At 41.1% G+C, this 20,013-nt stretch overlaps 1 protein-coding gene across 13 annotated transcripts in view; it reads right to left on the reverse strand.

Moving 5' to 3' along the window:
- The window catches only part of MYCBP2 (MYC binding protein 2), a 246,511-nt gene that overhangs the window by 118,602 nt on the left and 107,896 nt on the right, over window positions 1–20,013 (reverse strand). For all 13 annotated transcript variants that reach the window (XM_069970649.1, XM_069970651.1, XM_069970660.1 and 10 more), the window contains 9 exons: window positions 17,698–17,851; window positions 11,365–11,537; window positions 11,086–11,211; window positions 10,864–10,991; window positions 10,690–10,781; window positions 6,212–6,346; window positions 3,298–3,381; window positions 2,730–2,826; window positions 2,426–2,618 (listed from right to left, as the gene is read on the reverse strand). In XM_069970649.1, the coding sequence (XP_069826750.1) occupies window positions 2,426–2,618; window positions 2,730–2,826; window positions 3,298–3,381; window positions 6,212–6,346; window positions 10,690–10,781; window positions 10,864–10,991; window positions 11,086–11,211; window positions 11,365–11,537; window positions 17,698–17,851 (1,182 nt within the window). The remainder of the gene's footprint in view (window positions 1–2,425; window positions 2,619–2,729; window positions 2,827–3,297; window positions 3,382–6,211; window positions 6,347–10,689; window positions 10,782–10,863; window positions 10,992–11,085; window positions 11,212–11,364; window positions 11,538–17,697; window positions 17,852–20,013) is intronic.

Below are 20,013 nucleotides of genomic sequence, written 5' to 3' on the forward strand. Positions count from 1 at the left end.
GGTGGCAGTTTTGACCTTTTTCAAAAAGCAACAGGCATCCGAACACAGAAGTATAAAAATGCACATGACCTGTGAAATCCAGCACAGAGTTCACAGGCTGTATCAAGCTCAGGAGTACGTTTACAAATGAAAGGAGGAAAAAAAAAAAAGTGAAAAAAAAGAAATTTGTCCAGTCTGAATTTTCTACAGTGAGACTACCTGGCAGTGTTGTGCGTTACTGCTGGGCAGTGTATATTGTAATGTAAAATGTTTAATGTTTACAAAATGCATGTAAACATAATATTTTTGTTATGGAGATTTAGTATATACCTTAATATACAGCATGACATTTTACAGACTAGATGATTTTACTGTACATATTTACAATGCACCTATATATGGCCCTATATACTTCAGTCCATGGCATATGCACACCAATCTAAAGACAAAACTCAAAAGGGATTAACCCAGGAACAAATGCAGTATTATCCTTTATTGAAATATACCAAATATATAGAGAAATCATGAACAATGATAAAATTCACATAATAAGGAGCTGACACATTATACAGATCCCCAAGGTATGGGTGATAGTAAATTACGTTACAAAATAAATCCTCTAGGGGAAAAAAAAAAAAAATTATATATCCCGAGTAATTCACAAACAAGAGTACTGGGCATATTAAACCCAATAAACTTACTAAGAGTAGGTACAGATCACAGAAATAAATGTTAATACATATTACCCATATACTGTATCCTTAGTACAATGGCCACCACACCACTCAGATGTGTGGCCAATACAGAATTTCCTTTCAACATGTTAAAAGACAATAATCTTATGACGCAGCACCAGCATGGATTTATGAGGGATCGGTCCTGTCAGACTAATCTGATCGGCTTCTATGAAGAGGTAAGTTATAGACTGGACCTGGGGGAGGCTGTGGATGTTGTGTATCTGGACTTTTCAAAGGCATTTGATACTGTGCCGCATGAAAGGTTGGTCTACAAAATGAGGATGCTGGGACTGGGGGAAAACGTATGCAAATGGGTAAGTAACTGGTTGTGTGATAGAAAACAGAGGGTGGTCATTGATGGAAAATATTCAGATTGGGTTTTAGTTACTAGTGGGGTACCTCAGGGGTCAGTGTTGGGTCCACTTCTTTTTAATATTTTTATTAATGATCTTGTAGAGGGGCTACAGAGTAGAATCTCCATTTTTGCAGATGATACTAAACTGGGTAAAGTAATCAGTACAGAGGAGGATAATATCATATTACATAGGGATTTGGAGAAGCTAGAGGCTTGGGCGGAGAAATGGCAAATGAAGTTTAATGTGGATAAATGTAAGGTTATGCATTTGGGCCATAGAAATAATAAGTACAGTTATGTGCTAAATAATAAAACACTGGGTAAAACTACTTCCGAAAAGGACCTGGGGGTATTGGTGGACAGTAAACTCAACTTGAGTGATCAGTGCCAGGCAGCAGCTGCCAAGGCTAATAAAATAATGGGGTGCATCAAAAGAGGTATAGATGCTAAAGATGAGAACATAGTTTTGCCTCTTTATAAATCACTAGTCAGACCACATATGGAATACTCTGTACAGTTTTGGGCACCGGTATATAAGAAGGACATAGGTGAACTGGAGCGGGTGCAGAGGAGGGCAACAAAGGTCATTAAGGGAAAGGGTGGGTTACAGTACCAAGACAGGTTATCAAGCTTGGGGTTATTTACGCTAGAAAAAAGACGTCTTAGGGGCGATCTGATCACAATGTACAAATATATGAATGGACAGTACAGAGATCTTTGTAGTGGTCTTTTTACTCCTAGGTCTGTAACAATGACAAGGGGGCATCCTCTACGTCTAGAGGAAAGAAGATTTCATCATCAGCATCGACGTGGGTTCTTTACTGTACGAGCGGTAAGACTGTGGAACTCTCTGCCACATGATGTTGTCATGGCCGATTCATTAAATAAGTTCAAGGGAGGACTTGATACTTTTCTTGAACAATATAATATTACAAGTTATGGACATTAGATTTCTGGTGATACGTTGATCCGGGGATTGTTCTGGTTGCCATTGCATTCGGGGGGGGGGGGGGGGGGAGTTTCTCCATGTGGTGGGGCGGTTGTCTTCTGCCCCATAGGGGTTTTTCGCCTTCCTAGATCAACACAGTAGGATTCTCCTAGGTTGAACCTGACGGACTCTTGTCTTCTTTCAACCTTATTTACTATGTTACTACTATGTTACTATGTTACATCAATCAGCTGTCTCTATTACACAGGGAGATAGATGCCTGATCTGGCAGATAAACTGTAACTGGACCTTAACCCATCCAAAAATATATACAATACTAGAAAAGTAATGGAAAAATCCAAGAAATGGAAGCAAACATGTTAGTTAAGATATTAGAAAAATTATGTTAATAAAAAAAAAACCTACCTGATATAGGGTATATCTCACAGGTGTAAACCCTCAACAGTCGCAGACAGCAAGTCCCAACAAATCTCAACCTCTCCAAATCCAGCAGCGTTGCGGTGTACTGAAAGCCTTTCAACCCTCTTAGCTCTTCTACGCCTAGAACCAGAGTGGTCCAACTCCAGTGCAAAATACTCAGCAAGGATTCAAAGCACTCCTGAGTAAAGCAATAAAAAGACCAGATTTATCAGAGGCGGAAATACCAAATAGGTAACAGAAAGAGCAAAAACAAATGAACAAAAAACAAACAAAAAAAAACAAAACATACCACTGAAACAGATCGAGCAAATGATCTCTTCAGGATATGCACTGGTTCACTGACTTGCTGTTTTCCTTTAGCAGCACTCCCATCACTTGTGGGCAACCTGGAAGATGAACAGCACACAATGCATGTAAGACAAATTTTAACAAAATAAAAACCATAGCCTATACCCTTAAGTTGGGCATAATCATACTTGATCTAATTAAATGGGACATTCACTTGAACCAAAGGTCCCCCAATCTTTTGGCTACATAACACATTTGTAGTATAGTACATATAGAAAAAAAAAACATCATTTAACAAGGACCTGTCCATTAGCATCAATCTTTTCCTAGATGTGCCGTGCATGTCTGCATTTTGCGATGACTTCACAAGAAATTTATAAATACATTAACACCCATTACTAGTTAGGGGTGTTTTCATACTGAGACAATGGAACACTGTAGCAAGGGGAATGGTAGTGCCTAGTTGTCAATGTATTAATGTAGAAAGATGAAGTCATCTTAAACTTTTTATTTTTCATGGTTACATGGGAACACAGCCATAATGTGTACTAAGAGGCAAAGGTTCTTACCTATACAGCAATTGGGGTATTTGACCTGCATTAACATCTGTGCCATTGTTTGACTTCTTGGAGCTTTTGAATTGGAAAACAACACTGAAAAAAAAATAAAAAACACACAGATGAAGGTGTCAAGTTATGGTAAAAATCAAAACTATTTGACAGCATCTCTACTAAAACTTGCATATAGGATAATCGCTGGCAAGACTTCAAAACTCTCCTGTACGTCTTCGTCACTTCTTTGACGTGGGATTTTTTTTTTTTTTTTAACGAATGCTTGTGAGGACTTGCGCTATATTCCCACTTAGTATTTTCCAATAAAAACCAGGAGTGGGTTGAACCAGGCTATTTTCACACACTGTTGAAATTGAGTGGACGACGTAGTGCTGGCACCGAAGTTCTGCAGTCTCAGCATCTATTGAAGTAAATAGGAGCTGAGGCTGCAGTACACCAGCTCATTGCTACACTGGGAATGAAGCCAACTGCTTCTGTGTCTGTTCTCACCGCAGTGTGGGCACCTAACAGCTGATAAGCAGGGTGCAAAATCTTGGTCAGGACATCAATCATTTTATCCTGGGCAACCTCTTTTAGGCTAGGCAATGACCAGATACTGTTGTATCGCTCCTTGTAGACTGCGGCAAGTCACACACAATAAAAGTAAATAGTCATGTTTCGACACCAAAGTGACAGTAGTAGCAATCCATGATAGATTTCTGGATTTCTTGCGACTGCAAGGTCATAGTAGTGGCCATTTGGAGGCGGCAACACCCTTCCCCCCCCATTCACCTACATTAGGGGCGACTCACTATGATCTATAGGGTGCAACACAGTAGTATTAGTTTACATGAGGCTGGGGCTACACAGCTACTTTGTTCACAAAGACCGCCCAATGTTGCACATAGCTTCCATGCAATGCAAAGTCACTAAGAATAATCAAAAGAATTATTATATAAATATACACACACACAGTATATCCTTATCTCTGGTATTATTTGACAAAGGCCATGTACAAAGTTGTTTGGTTTTGCATTCCAAGTCAAGAAAAAATATCTACACAGTACTATAAATGTTGTATGGGGAGGATGAAGTTATTGATGCACTGAGGTTTGCCATGAGCTGTATGAGCAAAAAACAAAGAAAAAAGCAGCACAGGGTATTAAACTAAGCACTGAGCGGTGGCCTAAAATAACAAGCCTGCAGAGTAAAGAGGGGAGGGAGATTACACTCAGGGGGTTGTACCTTGGCGTTTACTGCACCACAGAACCTTATGGGTTGTCAGACACTAGAGTGATTTTCATTTCAAATGCTCTGTTTGCAGGCAGATTTTACATGACTTCACATAGTAAAGCTCTTACGAAAAATAAAGCTTACTAAAATTTGTAGTTAAGAGGATTAGAGTTGTACGGTCTTGACTTCATATAAAAGAGTTTTAATTTTTCAACAGAATTACACTGTACAACACTTTGAGTGAGATACTAGTCTTTAACAAGGTTTTCCAAGAAAGAAAAAAAAAAAAAAAAACTGTTGATAGCTTCTCCACTTGTTAGGCTTCTCCACTTGTTAGGCTATCAATAGGCGATTGTCAGGGTGCCAACACCCCATACCTTCGCTGATCAGCGCCCCCTCTAACACTCCAGAGCAAATGGCTCGTACTCAATGTAGAGCTGCGCTAGTGTACTGCCACATTGGCTCCTATTATCTTTAATAGAATCTAAGGCTGCAGTAAAGCACCACTACGGTGCCAACTGCTTCCTCCATGTTCCCAGTGTAGTGTGGGCTCTATTGGACAGCAATATACCTGCAGTCTCATTTGTTTATGCTCAGCTCATCCAAATCAATACATACAGAGCACTTTCTATACTGCAGCTGTGTCAGGGGATGGCTACTTAGACTCTCGGCAATTAACATTTTCAGCCAACACATTGTAGTATTTAGTAGACACTTCTCTTCCCCACCAACCTTTGCCCTCCTTGTTCATCTTTATGGCCCCTTATACATATAGTGCTGCTGAAAAGATCATTAACGCAGCTGCAGTTATAAATTTTCTCTTACACTGCCTGACTCTACGTTATGTGTGCAAATTCTTTAATGATTTCTATGAGATGCCAAATCAGACTATTCCTCTTGCCTTGTGCTTGTAAGAGGTGATGGGAAGAAACCTATTACAGGGAGATACCTTTCACAAAGGGCATCCGCTCACTGGACTGCTAAGCGCCAAGTGAACACAGACGTGTACCTCCATAATTGTAAGTGCTCTAAAGGGCAAATAACCTAGCACTGAAATTATAAGCATAATAGTGCAGAGAAGCAGAAGACTGACATCTTACAAATAAGAAATATAGCAAAAGTACTTTTTTTTTTTAATACTATGCTTTTGAGTACTGCAGAATAAACATAAGACAATATCTGCAGCAACTCTGTAGTGTAACCTCAAAACGTGAACATCCGTTTGGGGATGCAAAGTATTAATTAATTGGAGGGGGAAAGCTGAAAGAAATTTGTATCTAGTATTACTATAGTCAACTATTACAGTTTAGCAAGTAGTAAAGGCCCTAATTACACAATTTTTTTTTTTTTTTTTTTTTTAATTTATATTTCTTTTCTCTCCTAATGTTCCAACTGCAGAAGGGGCCAAAGCAGGAGCTGCTAAAGGAAAGAAAGCTTTCAATCACAAAGAAATAGGTTTTTCTAGCTTGTAAGTTAGTTGGTACACAGACAGGGAGGGGAGTGGGGAAGTCATACTTAACTCTTTCACTGCCCAGCTTTGTGTCTGTAACAGAGCCCCACTCCATGAGGTGGTCCACATTCTGGTGGAGTGGTCAACATAAGACATGCCTCTCAGCCAATCAACAATGAATCAATACAAAAAGTAGTCACATAACTATAAGGACCAGTACCAAAACAATAATAAAAAAAAAAGAATTACCCATCATCTGTAGTAATTGATGCTTGTCCATGAGAGCCACAGTCACTGCTAGGACCAGATACACGTGCCCAAGCTACATACCACCATCCAGCTTGTAAAAGGACAGGCTCATCAAACATCATAGCATATTTCTCTCTATGGTAGAAGGCAAAAAAAGGTGTCAAGTAATCTATAACTTAATTAGCTCTATTATAAATTCTTAATTTACTCTACACTATAGGCTGATAAAACATATGTAGCTGGGAAAAGCAGAAGGTAACGTCCAGTCACCTAGGAAAATGGATTGTAAGCAGATGGTTATCAGGACAAAACAAAGAAAATCAGAGCAGTAAGAACTAGTTGCTATTAACACTCAGTATACATCGCTTTGTTGGTTTTACTGTATTAAGGTAAGAGGGAGTCATTATACAAGAGACAAGAGACCTCAACACCACTCTGCGCAGAGAATCTAGACTTACATTCTCTAGTGTCAACATTGTTAGATCGTCATCTCGGGCTTCCGGCATTGTGATCACAACTTTTGATTCTCTACAGAACAGTGGTTTCTTAAAGATACGATTTAGCTACAGATGCCAGATAGTATCAGAAATGCAAAATTACTGTGGAGACACCATCACGTTTCTCAACGTCAGTGAGCTAACCAGACCTTTTACAGGGAAGGAACACCAAGCCAAGGAGAAAAAAAAACCCACCTTTTAATAAGCCACAGTCAAAAAATGACAAGACTTGGGAAATACCTAAGCAAGGTATATATCCACAGATAGCGTATATTTTGCCCCTCAGTGTAGAGTAGGCTTCTGGCTATTGGGAGCAAAGCCTAGTAAGTGCATTCAAAAGAATGATAGCGGACCTCAGGGAGATCAACCAAAACACGGCAGAGACATCTTCACGTGTTTCTCAATGTCAGTTAGCTAGCCAGACCTGGAAACACCCTTGGCTTGGTTGTTCCTTACAGGTGGAAGGTCTGGCTAGCTTATCAACATTGAGAGACGTGATGGTTTCTCGACAGTAATGTTGAATATTTGATTTCCCAGGGGGCAAGTTTTCTAGAGTCACTGACATTAACATGTGATGTACCTCAGCAGTGCATTGGTTGATTTCCCTAAGGTCAACTATCACTCTTTCAGATGGTATCAGAAGACATACTTCCTAGCTCTACAGTCATCTCTCATAAGGGTAGTGGGCTTCTTTGCAAGTTGGAAATACAGTTTTAGGCTCGGTTCAGACGTTGTAACTGTGCGGCTGTATTTGCGGCTGTAATTGTGCGGCGGTATTTTTGGTGGTTCGTGTGTATGCTTGGAAGTATAGGATATGCGGCTGCACAGTGCACACTATGTCTGAATCTACGGCCCTATCGTAAACGGACCCGTAAAAAATGAACAAGACCATTGTTTGCGGCTGGACATGCGGCCGAGGATTGACAGGCGGTCCGTACGGAGTACTTAAAAAATAGCCGGCAATGATGCCGAAAGCCGATGCCTCTAATAGTCAATATATTAAATTACTAAAACACATTTTCTTTGTAATAAAGTCCCTTTCGTTGGTCAATAATTTATTTCTAACGAATCCATCATTTTGCAATTAAATATACTGTTAAAATAAATAGATATATAAATAAATGTATATTTATTTTTTGACAGTATATTTAATTGCACAATGATGGATTCGTTAGAATTAAATTATTGAACACCGAAACTGAATTTATCTTCACGAAAATGTGTTTTATTAATTAAATATTAATTAGTACAGGAAGCTCTATAAGCCATTAATTCATATTCCCGGCAATAGAGCATTCTGTACTAATCATCACTTTAATGAAAACATCAAATGTTTCTTCTAATTATGTTATGACAATAGCATTATTAGAAGAAACATTTAGAATTATATGTGCGCTCAGCTGATTGGCTGTTCGGCTGAGCGCACATATAATGAGCCGGTCCGCAGTACAGTGACTTCATTGTGCTGCGGACCAGCGAAGAGGACACATCGGGGTGAGTATAGAGCTCTCCCCACCCCCTCCCCTGCACTGCACCCCTCCCAGCAAGGAAGGGGGGTCACTTAACCCCTTCCTTGCTGGGATGGGTGCAGTCTGACATCAGTCTGGCCCCCAGGGGGTTAAGGGGGATGCAATACATCCTCCCTTAACCCCTTGGGGGTCAGACTGTAAGCAGCGATCTGTAAAGATGCTGCATACTGTAAGGAGCACAACACCGCTCACAATGATGGGTGTTGTGCTCCTGTTTGTGTTTTTTTTGTGTGTTTCTCCCTTTTTGTTTTTCAGAGATCGGTATCCTGGGGATTACGTCGGATTCCATGGACTACGTCGATGACCAGCGGTTGACGTTTTAATTTTTTTAATAAAATGGTCAATGAGGGGTGTGGGGGTGTTTTTATTTGAATAAAAAAAATTTTTAACTTGTGTGTTGTCTTTATTTCTTTACTTTATAGACTTAGTAGTGGAAGCCGTCTAATAGACGGAATCCATTACTAAGTTGGGGCCTAGTGTTAGCCGGTATAAAATGGCTAACACTAACCCCCTATTATTACCCCAGTACCCAATGCCACCAGGGGTACTGGGAAGAGCCGGGTGCCAGTGGTCCCGGAGCGTCAAAATTGGCGCTCCTGGACCGGGCGGCAGCAGGCTGGTAAGATTTAGGCTGGGGAGGGCCTAAACCAATGGCTCTTCCCACCCTGGTGTTACCAGGCTGCTGTCGTTTGGTTTTTAACCCGGCTGGTTATAAAAATAGGGGGGACCCTATGCGTTTTTTTTTTATTTATTTATTTAAAAAAAAACAAAACGCATAGGGTCCCCCCTATTTTTATAACCAGCCGGGTTAGAAACGACAGCAGCCTGGTAACACCAGGGTGGGAAGAGCCATTAGTTTAGGCCCTCCCCAGCCTAAATCTTACCAGCCTGCTGCCGCCCGGTCCAGGAGCGCCAATTTTGACGCTCTGGGACCACTGGCACCCGGCTCTTCCCAGTACCCCTGGTGGCATTGGGTACTGGGGTAATAATAGGGGGTTAGTGTTAGCCATTTTATACCGGCTAACACTAGGCCCCAACTTAGTAATGGATTCCGTCTATTAGACGGCTTCCACTACTAAGTCTATAAAGTAAAGAAACAAAGACAAGACACAAGTTAAAAAATGTTTTTATTCAAATAAAAACACCCCCACACCCCTCATTGACCATTTTATTAAAAAAATTAAAACAACCACCGCTGGTCATCGACGTAGTCCATGGAATCCGACGTAATCCCCAGGATACCGATATCTGAAAAACAAAAAGGGAGAAACACACACAAAAAAAACACAAACAGGAGCACAACACCCATCATTGTGAGCGGTGTTGTGCTCCTTACAGTATGCAGCATCTTTACAGATCGCCGCTTACAGTCTGCCCCCAAGGGGTTAAGGGAGGATGTATTGCAGCCCCCTTAACCCCCTGGGGGCCAGACTGATGTCAGACTGCACCCATCCCAGCAAGGAAGGGGTTAAGTGACCCCCCTTCCTTGCTGGGAGGGGTGCAGTGCAGGGGAGGGGGTGGGGAGAGCTCTATACTCACCCCGATGTGTCCTCTTCGCTGGTCCGCAGCACAATGAAGTCACTGTACTGCGGACCGGCTCATTATATGTGCGCTCAGCCGAACAGCCAATCAGCTGAGCGCACATATAATTCTAAATGTTTCTTCTAATAATGCTATTGTGATAACATAATTAGAAGAAACATTTGATGTTTTCATTAAAGTAAAGTGATGATTAGTACAGAATGCTCTATTGCCGGCATATGAATTAACGGCTTATGGAGCTTCCTGTACTAATTAATATTTAATTAATAAAACACATTTTCGTTGAAATAAATACAGTTTCTTTGTTCAATAATTTAATTCTAACGAATCCATCATTGTGCTATTAAATATACTGTCAAAATAAATATATATATAAATATACATTTATTTATATATATATTTATTTTAACAGTATATTTAATTGCAAAATGATGGAATCGTTTACATTTAATTATTGAACAATAAAAGGGACTTTATTAGAAAGAAAATGTGTTTTATTAATTCAATATATTAACCATGAGAGACATCGGCTATAGTGCAGAGGATCACAAACCCCGGTAATAGCAATTCATGTAAACTGTGTTCCCTGCTTTCCCAGATGCATCCAGAGGTGTTTGCATCACTTTCTTAAGATTTTGTTATTTTTAGTTGAACCAGATTTCCAAGTAAATGACCGTATGTTTTGAGCCGCATGTCTATTTTTTCCCACGGCCGGAGTTTCACCCGCACATTTACAGCCGCATAAAAAATACAGCCGCACAGTTACATCGTGTGAACCCAGCCTTATTATTCACGGACAATAGAAGAGATTACTAGTGCTAATTTTACTCCAGTTAAAGAAAAAAAATCTTAACTTGTAACAACTATAGTACAACAGGTAGAGTTAGAGGTGTTTCTTTGATAAACTTACCTGGCTGCACAGTCATATGCAAGAACATCAGTCTCAGCTAGAAGATCCCCATCTGTTTCATGGTCACCTCCATCAGATCCCAATTCAAACAACTAAAAGGGGGAGAAAAAGATAACTGTTTTTCCAGTACACTACAAGACCTAAAAATTACAAAAAGGACAAATTACAACATACCTTAATTTTTGCAGTGTATTCACCTCTACCACCAAAAAGACCCAGTCCTCCAAGAAGGATGTCTGTGTCAGCACAGAACCGAATAGCTTCAACTGAATGTGCCGAGTACCCCCAGCCACCACCATGACCTTAAATAATATAATATAAAAATATGGGTTTCGAACTACATGCCACACATTTGCAGTATTTTAGCTATTGGAAATATATCAAGATGACCCATACTTTCAAATCTGTTCACGACACTGTAATCTTCCTTTGAATAAACTTTCATCACAGATTGGGTTTCCTCTTCGGTACTTGAGACACCCATTTTCAAGTCTTGCATTGCAGCCAATGTGTCAAGGCAACCTGGAGAGAGGAATGGAGAAAGGAAGAAAGAGGGGGGGGGGGGGGGGGGGAAGAGAAGAAAAAAACAAACAAGTGACATGCAAGGCTAAAACAAAACACAAGGCAAGAAAACAAACATATTTAGACGACTGGACTTAACACATAATACCTTACCTAATATATGCAACGCTGCATGTGACCGGGTGGTTACTGCTTTTTGTCCAGTAGGCAGAGCCAGCTCTGGGCTTAGTATGCTACACCTCAATTGCATGTCAGGAGCTGAAGGAAGTCTTGAGTCAGCTATAACTGCATTATAACACCACAGCTCCCTTGTGTTTGTTTGAAACCTGTAACAAAATTCATAACTTGGCACAGAACTCCAGACATTAAAAACTCTGAACAGAGGAATCTGTCTGAGGACGCATTCACTTGTCACAGATACTCTGTGGATATTCTGAAATAAATTTAAATAGAGAAGACAATGTCTGCAACAAATCTGCAGTATAACCTCAACACGTGAACATACCAGTGTGTGAAAGTGCGGAGCACGTGGGGGCAGGGCCGGCGTCAGCACCAGGCATACTCGGGCAAGTGCCGGGGCCCACAGTGCCTCAAGGGGCCCCCCTGCACTTGCCCACACCATCTCTTCCCCTCTCCCTCCCCTCTCACTGCGCTCACACACTGACACACATCGCACTGTGTGCAGGTGGTGAGCGCACACATCATTACCTGAGGCTGTGGGGGGAGGGGGAATGAGCCGGGCGTAGGGATGAGGGGGGCGCTGGTGAGCCACTGAAAGCATATTGTGGCTCCTCCAGGCCTCAGTCTCTCAGCGTCGGACCAGAGGAGAGGGGGGCGGGGCTCACTGCACGGCAGCCTGTAGAGGCCAAACAGCAGGTCAGGGCCCAGAAGCCTCTCCACAGTGCTGCCTGTGCTGTGCTTCCCTGCCCCCTCCTGTATTCCTGGGTCTCCTGATCCCTCCACAGCGGCCCCGGCAGAGGGAGAAGATGTAACAGGACTGCCAGATACAGAGGTGAGTGTAACAGGACTGCCAGATACAGAGGTGAGTGTATGTGTGACTGAGTATACATGCATATGTGTGCTGTGTGTGTAAGTCTATGCAGGTGTTGTATATGAGTATCTGTCTATGTGTGCTGGGAGTAAGAAGGTAGGGTCACCTGTGGCATATCTGCTGCAGTGGATTTATTGCAGATTTTCCCCTTTACTTTCCATGGGGGAGTCACAATATGCAATAAATCCACTGTGTTGTATTGCTATTTTTTTTACTCTCCATTTAGTGTAGGTGATCAGCAGTGTATTATAATAAGTATATAATACACTGCTGATCACCTACACAGAATGGAGATATATATATATATATATATATATATATATATATATATATATATATATATATATTATATATACACTCATACAGGGGGGATAATAAGTATATAACACACTGCTGTATACCTACACATAATGGAGAGACATATACTTATTATCCCCCTCCTGTATGAGTGTGTGTGTGTGTATATATATATATCTCTCCATTCTGTGTAGGTATACAGCAGTGTATTATATACTTATTATCCCGCCTCCTGTATGAGTGTGTGTGTGTGTGTATATATATATATATATATATATCTCCATTTTGTGTAGGTATACAGCTGTGTATTATATACTTATTATCCCCCTGTATGAGTGTGTATATATATCTCCATTCTGTGTAGGTATACAGCAGTGTATTATATACTTATTATCCTCCTCCTGTATGAGTGTGTATATAATACACTGCTGTATACCTACACAGAATGGAGATATATATACACACTCATACAGGGGGATAATAAGTATATAATACACTGCTGTATACCTACACAGAATGGAGATATATATACACACTCATACAGGGGGATAATAAGTATATAATACACTGCTGTATACCTACACATAATGGAGAGACATATACTTATTATCCCCCTCCTGTATGAGTGTGTATATATCTCTCCATTCTGTGTAGGTATACAGCAGTGTATTATATACTTATTATCCCGCCTCCTGTATGAGTGTGTGTGTGTGTATATATATATATATATATATATATATATATATATATATATATATCTCCATTCTGTGTAGGTATACAGCTGTGTATTATATACTTATTATCCCCCTGTATGAGTGTGTATATATATCTCCATTCTGTGTAGGTATACAGCAGTGTATTATATACTTATTATCCTCCTCCTGTATGAGTGTGTATATAATACACTGCTGTATACCTACACAGAATGGAGATATATATACACACTCATACAGGGGGATAATAAGTATATAATACACTGCTGTATACCTACACAGAATGGAGATATATATACACACACATACAGGAGGATAATAAGTATATAATACACAGTTGTATACCTATACAGAATGCAGAGATAGAGACCCTCTAAAAGTGATGCCACATGATTTACTATACAAAGGGGCCCGCTGAGGCTGTGTCGCCCAAGGGCCCACCAAAACCTGGAGCCGGCCCTGCGTGGGGGTATGAAAATCTTGATGTCATAGATTTTGACTAGTGGGAGGTGCAGGCAAAAAGATTGGTAAATTAAAGAGCCGGGATTGCTCAGATGAGTGCCATTCCTCCATTTATGAGCAGCCCTGCAGAGAAAGTGGTATACACACTCCAACTTCCCATATAGATTCACATGCTGCATGCTCAGCAGGTTGTAATGGGACTCCAATTATGGCAGGCACATTGGCGTTTATAAGGCTTTAAGGCTGCCATAGTTACTCTTTTGGTGAGCAGCTTTCAACTGCTTAGATGCTGTGGTCACCATTGACTACTAAGCAAGCATGTCTTCTGCTGAAAGCAGCCAGCATCAGCCACCAGTTAGGGCCCTATTACACGGGACGATTATAGTGCGAAAAATCGTCATATCATTCGAATTTAACCAATTATCGTTCCGTATAATTGCAGGCAACGAACGAAAAATCATTTGTGTGTCGTTGATTTAGATCTGAACCTAAAATTAATCGCTGCAATTCCACATTTGTTCGCTGTAGTTCCGCATTTTTTCACTAATCGTTCAGTGTAATTGCACGTTTTTCATTGTTTTGCTGGGATCAGATGGAGTAGACAATCATAGTAACAATGTATTCCAAAGAAAAAAAGGAATGAAAAAATTGGACTGCACCTCATAAATAGCATAAATGAATAGAAATTTTATTTTACATAAATGCCAGGGACAAACAAAAAAAACATAAAAACACTTTTTTTTTTTTACATATTTTCTTGTTTGGATATGCATATCATTTTTATATATATATATATATATATATATATATATATATATATATATATTTTCATGACACATGGGATTGGTTTGTTTGGGATGCTGGGTTGGATCTGTGGGTGGGGTTGTTAGGTTTTTTGATGTTTGTATCATGGGCGGTGAGTTATTACCATCTATATTGTTTTTGTTTCTGTGTGCCTAATAGTACACTTTTGTGTTCCAGAATATTCCCTGTATGAAATACCGTATTTCCCTCCTTTTGTATGTCGATGAGTGCCCCAAAAAACGGAAATAAGAATGATCTTTATCTGGACTGGAATCGGACCGTTTTAGTGTGTCTCTCCATGGATTTTCATCTATCCTTTTCTTGTGCAACACTGCATTGGAGGTGAAGATGATCCCTACCTTATTTGGAGTTGGACCTTTTTTGTGAACTTTCCCCTTTTGTGAACTTTCCTCTTTTGGATCTTCATTGCAATTTAACCCATTGGGGCTTTCCTGAGTGGACTTTGGACTTCTACGATAGTGTATAAATATATTGGTCCTCTATTTTTATCTCTATTGGGACTTTATACATATCTTTCGTAAGGTTTTTGACATGTTGCCTAGTGTACATATGTAAATATTTTGTATATAGTTTATAAAATGTACTTGTATTGGGTTGGGTATTCCTCTTGCTGGACCTGGTGCCATCTTGTACGGTCTTCTTTTCATATAAATATATACTATACATTTTATTATTTTATTTATTTATGCAACTGCGCGCAACTTTTGGAGTATGTTTTGACCACGTGTATGGATGCGCATGTATGGTCACGTATGTTTGTGGTCCCTTTTTACATATTGGATTCAATCTATCATTACCACCTCTATATTCATATTTACTAATTCTTTTATATGGATATATTGTTGTTTATCAGACTGCATGTGCTTTATATTTTTATATATATTTTTTTTATTTAGCAACATCTGTATTGATTGTGCTGATTTTTCTAGCGCATGCGCTGCGGGTGTTCATATGCATTTAGAGTTTGCTTGATTTATATTATTTTCAGTGGATATATATTTTTTCTCTGTCGCGCTTGCGCTGAGCAGACTCATGTGAATTCATACTATATCGGGGGCACTCAAAGACTGTGGTATTAAATTTGGGTTGAACAGGTAACCATTCTCTTACGTAATCTATGAATTGCATGCACGGATATACTAGGCGCCGTTATTTTGGGTATTGCGATCATATTATATTTTCCGTTTTAAAACCGCATGCGTTACATCATTTGTTTATCTATTACAATAGTATACAACGTATTTGTTTGTTGCGCATGCGCTGTATATATTGATCCATACTTGGTCTGTTTCATTCACGTCACTTCAATTCACCCTTGTTACGCATGCGCTGTGCACATTTTTGTGCACTTAGACCATATTCTATCTAGACCGCTTTACTATCATGCTAGCAATTTGCATGTATTGGGTGACCACCTCATTACGTGGCTTACCACGTGACTGGAACAAGATGGCGCTGGGTCCATGCAGGGTCTGCCGATCTGTGTCCTCCACATGTGTTTGTGAGCACTGTTTAAGCCATACACCTGTTTATTATTTGTTGATTTATTGAACTGCCTATATATAATAGTATTGGGGATTTGTGTATTCATCCCTGAGGAAGTCCACGTGACGGAACGCGTGGGATGTTTGTTCCTAACCCACTGAAGTGATGGCCATGCTGGTTGTATTATACTAACCTCTTGCACTTTCTTGGACTTGCATTTTGACCGTTTGCATTGTTATTATGTATTGATTTACCTGTTTTGAGTTTTTGACACATAGGATTTGTCACTTATCTTATAGGATATATTGGTTATTTATTCATTCATTTATTATTTATCTATTAATTTATTCTTGGATGGGGACCACGGTCATCACATAAGATATTGTTCAGTGGGTTGGGCTCCACTTGGCCGGATTCGGGCCAGTGGTTTGGTGGTATTTCAATTGTTTTTATGGTTTTTTGTTTGTGCCTGGCATTTATGTAAAATAAAATTTCTATTCATTTATGCCATTTATGAAATGCAGTCCAATTTTTTCTGTCCTTTTTTTCTTTGGAATACATGTATACTCTGGGTTGTTAGGACTTGCACTCATTTATTGATTGGTTCCTTGGTGCCAGTCCGCTTACAATATAGTAATCATAGTAAAAATCACAATAACGATCGCAGTAACGATCGTAACTAATGACCATCGTTCTGTGTAATATGGTGAACGATTTCAGGTTAACAATAAACAATCTTGTTTGTGATTGTTTATCGTTAGTCGTTAAAAGACGCTCAGTGTAATAGGACCCTATGCCAAATTCGCTTTACCAGGCAACATCCCGAAACAGCTGTCTGTAGATTGACACCTGGCCTTGGTTTTTTACTTGTCATTACATTGACTTATAGGGCCACCTAATATGGTGGTTTCTCTACAGGAGCCACCCCCTCTTGAATGAGGCTCCACAGACTCTTGTTTTGCATATTCATGTTTCCCAGGGAGCAATGCACCTAGGATTTCACTGCACTGAACGCTTTAACCGGCAGCGTGATAGTTTGGCTGGTCTCCCTGAGATCAGTGATCTGTTTCTCAAATTGGCATTTTAAGGATATAAAATAAAATTTGTGGATACTTTAACCAAAGCTGAAAAGATTTGTGGAGTTTATCCATTTATTGGTAACACAGCTTTTGTAGGTAAAAGACAGTGGTGGCACTTTTAGACAGAAACTCCAACCCACATCAATACTGCAAATATTTATAGTGTGAACTGCACACTAAAAGCTTGTGCAATACATATTCATGTGAGCAAGAAACAGACTACCTCTGTACCTCTAGAGCAGGGATGAGGAACTTTCGGCCCTCCAGCTGTTGCAAAACTACAATTCCTATCATGATGGGAATTGTAGTTTTGCAAAAGCTGGAGGGCCGAAGGTTCCCCATCCCTGCTCTAGAGCAAACATCTAAAAATGCTTTATGTCCACAAGCAAAACTACTAATACATATGATGAGAGGAGCACATACTACAGTCCATTACGTTTACAGGTGGAAATAGGATTCTAGCCTTTATACATGGACATGAGAAAGCATCTCTCCCAATACCTACACTATTATGCACAGAAAACTGTTTAGTACAAACATCAAATATATGTTTACTACTTATAATTTAACAAACCTCCAAATCACATCATGGACAGGGTCCAAGCACACCCCAAATCCTTGAAGATCTTCTTGTTCAGAATCATTAAATGTAGCACAACTTCCATCCACTTTGTTAATTAGGAGGCATTTAAAGGGTGGAGGCTCCGTCATTGATGCTGGCACTAGACCTAAGGAGTAAGGCATTACACAAGTCAATGCTTGGTGCAAATTTAATCACAAAGTAAAGGTGTTGGTCATTTGTAATATAGCCAAGATATTTTAGAAACAATGTAGTAGGCCTGGCCCAATCCAAACAGTATTATTGTCAACTATATCTGGCTTCATGCCTGTAAAATGGATTGTGGCTGTCAGAAGGGCTGAATCACCTACAGGAAAGCCACAAGACACCATAAGTAATCATTTCTCTGTATGAAGGGAAAAGCATACATACACTCTTCAGAAAGCTGTCACCATTATAAGCACACGTGCATATAGTCATTAGGAGATCATAGGTTTATTTGTAGAGCTTTAACTCTAAAATAGACAAAATGCTAGTGTAAAGGCCTGCAAGACTATAGACAAAAATAATGGTTCCTGATCCAAAGCATTAATTTACATTTTGGTTATTAGGCTTCACTTATCAAGGCTTCCCAGCCCCTGCCAGTCTAAGGGAGGAAAAGAGCCAAAGCAGGTAACAGGCAATTTGCATAATTGCCATTAATATTAATGGGAGCTACGTAAACAGCATAGCCCTGTGAGCTAATGGTCCATTTAAACAGAAAGATTATCTGCCAAAGATTTGAAACCAAAGCCAGGGATGGATTTGAAAAAAAGGGGAAAAATCACAAGTTTTCCCTTATAACCTGATCTCTGTTTATAGTAGGGATGCACGACGCACCAAAATATCGATACTACTATCGATATTTCGGGCAAAAAAAACGATTCGATACCAGGATTTCCTGGTATCGATACTTTATGTTAAGCTGAGAACACGATGGGCGGCTAGCTGAGCGCCGGCCGTGTTCTCTATGTGCCTCTCCCTGCCCCCTGCAGTCTCCTCCTCTGCTCAATTTCAAATAGTCGGCACTTAGCTATTGGTAGTGCCAGCTATTTGAGTGTATAGATGCCGCTGTCACACTGACAGCGGCATCTGAACCCTCCTGAGCCCGCTCCATATACAGTGGGTGTTGGCTACTATGTGTAACAGACCCCCGCTGCTGGTGTCTCTCTGATAACAGAGTCCGGCTCCGCCAGACTCTTATCAGAGAAATGATTTATGCAGAGGAGCCGGAGCTGCACGGAGATCTGGGCTGCTGGAGAGGGAGAGCGGAAGGTCCGGGAGAGGAGGCGGGTGGATGTGCAGCACATGTGAAGATCCAGCCGGCTGGCAGGTGGGAGAGGTGGCCGGGGCTGAGAGGAGCAGATAAGATCGGCTGTAGTGTGTGGGATCCTGTGTAACCTCCTCTTCTCTTCCTCCGCAATCTTGGTAATTGGTGCAGATAGCAGCAGAGCTGTCTTATGGCCCTATTCCACGGGTCGTCACAGAGGAAAAAATGAGCGCTGTCAGCGCTCGTTTGCTCCTCGTTCCCCGCTCGCTACCGCCGCTATTCAACGCAGCAGCAGCGAGTGGGTGAGTGCGGGACGGGCGGCGGGGAGCTACAGGGGGGCTGCCCGGGTGATCGCTGATCGTCCGGGCAGCCCATAGAATATAGCAGCGTCTGCTGCAGACGCTCCTATTCAACGGAGCGACGGCAGCAGATAGCTGCTATATCAGTCGCTTGTTTTTCAACATGTTGAAAAACAAGCGACTGCAACGATCAGCCGACATGAACGATGTTGGCTGATCGTTGCACTCTATTCCACGGGACGATTATCGTCCATAGTGGCCGATATCGGCCTTTAGTCATGGGTGGTGCGGCAGAGCTGCCTTAGTCATGGGTGGTGCGGCAGAGCTGCCTTAGTCATGGGTGGTGCGGCAGAGCTGCCTTAGTCATGGGTGGTGCGGCAGAGCTGCCTTAGTCATGGGTGGTGCGGCAGAGCTGCCTTAGTCATGGGTGGTGCGGCAGAGCTGCCTTAGTCATGGGTGGTGCGGCAGAGCTGCCTTAGTCATGGGTGGTGCGGCAGAGCTGCCTTAGTCATGGGTGGTGCGGCAGAGCTGCCTTAGTCATGGGTGGTGCGGCAGAGCTGCCTTAGTCATGGGTGGTGCGGCAGAGCTGCCTTAGTCATGGGTGGTGCGGCAGAGCTGCCTTAGTCATGGGTGGTGCGGCAGAGCTGCCTTAGTCATGGGTGGTGCGGCAGAGCTGCCTTAGTCATGGGTGGTGCGGCAGAGCTGCCTTAGTCATGGGTGGTG

The sequence above is a fragment of the Dendropsophus ebraccatus genome, chromosome 5, assembly GCF_027789765.1.
Source record: "Dendropsophus ebraccatus isolate aDenEbr1 chromosome 5, aDenEbr1.pat, whole genome shotgun sequence".
Taxonomy (NCBI): domain Eukaryota; kingdom Metazoa; phylum Chordata; class Amphibia; order Anura; family Hylidae; genus Dendropsophus; species Dendropsophus ebraccatus.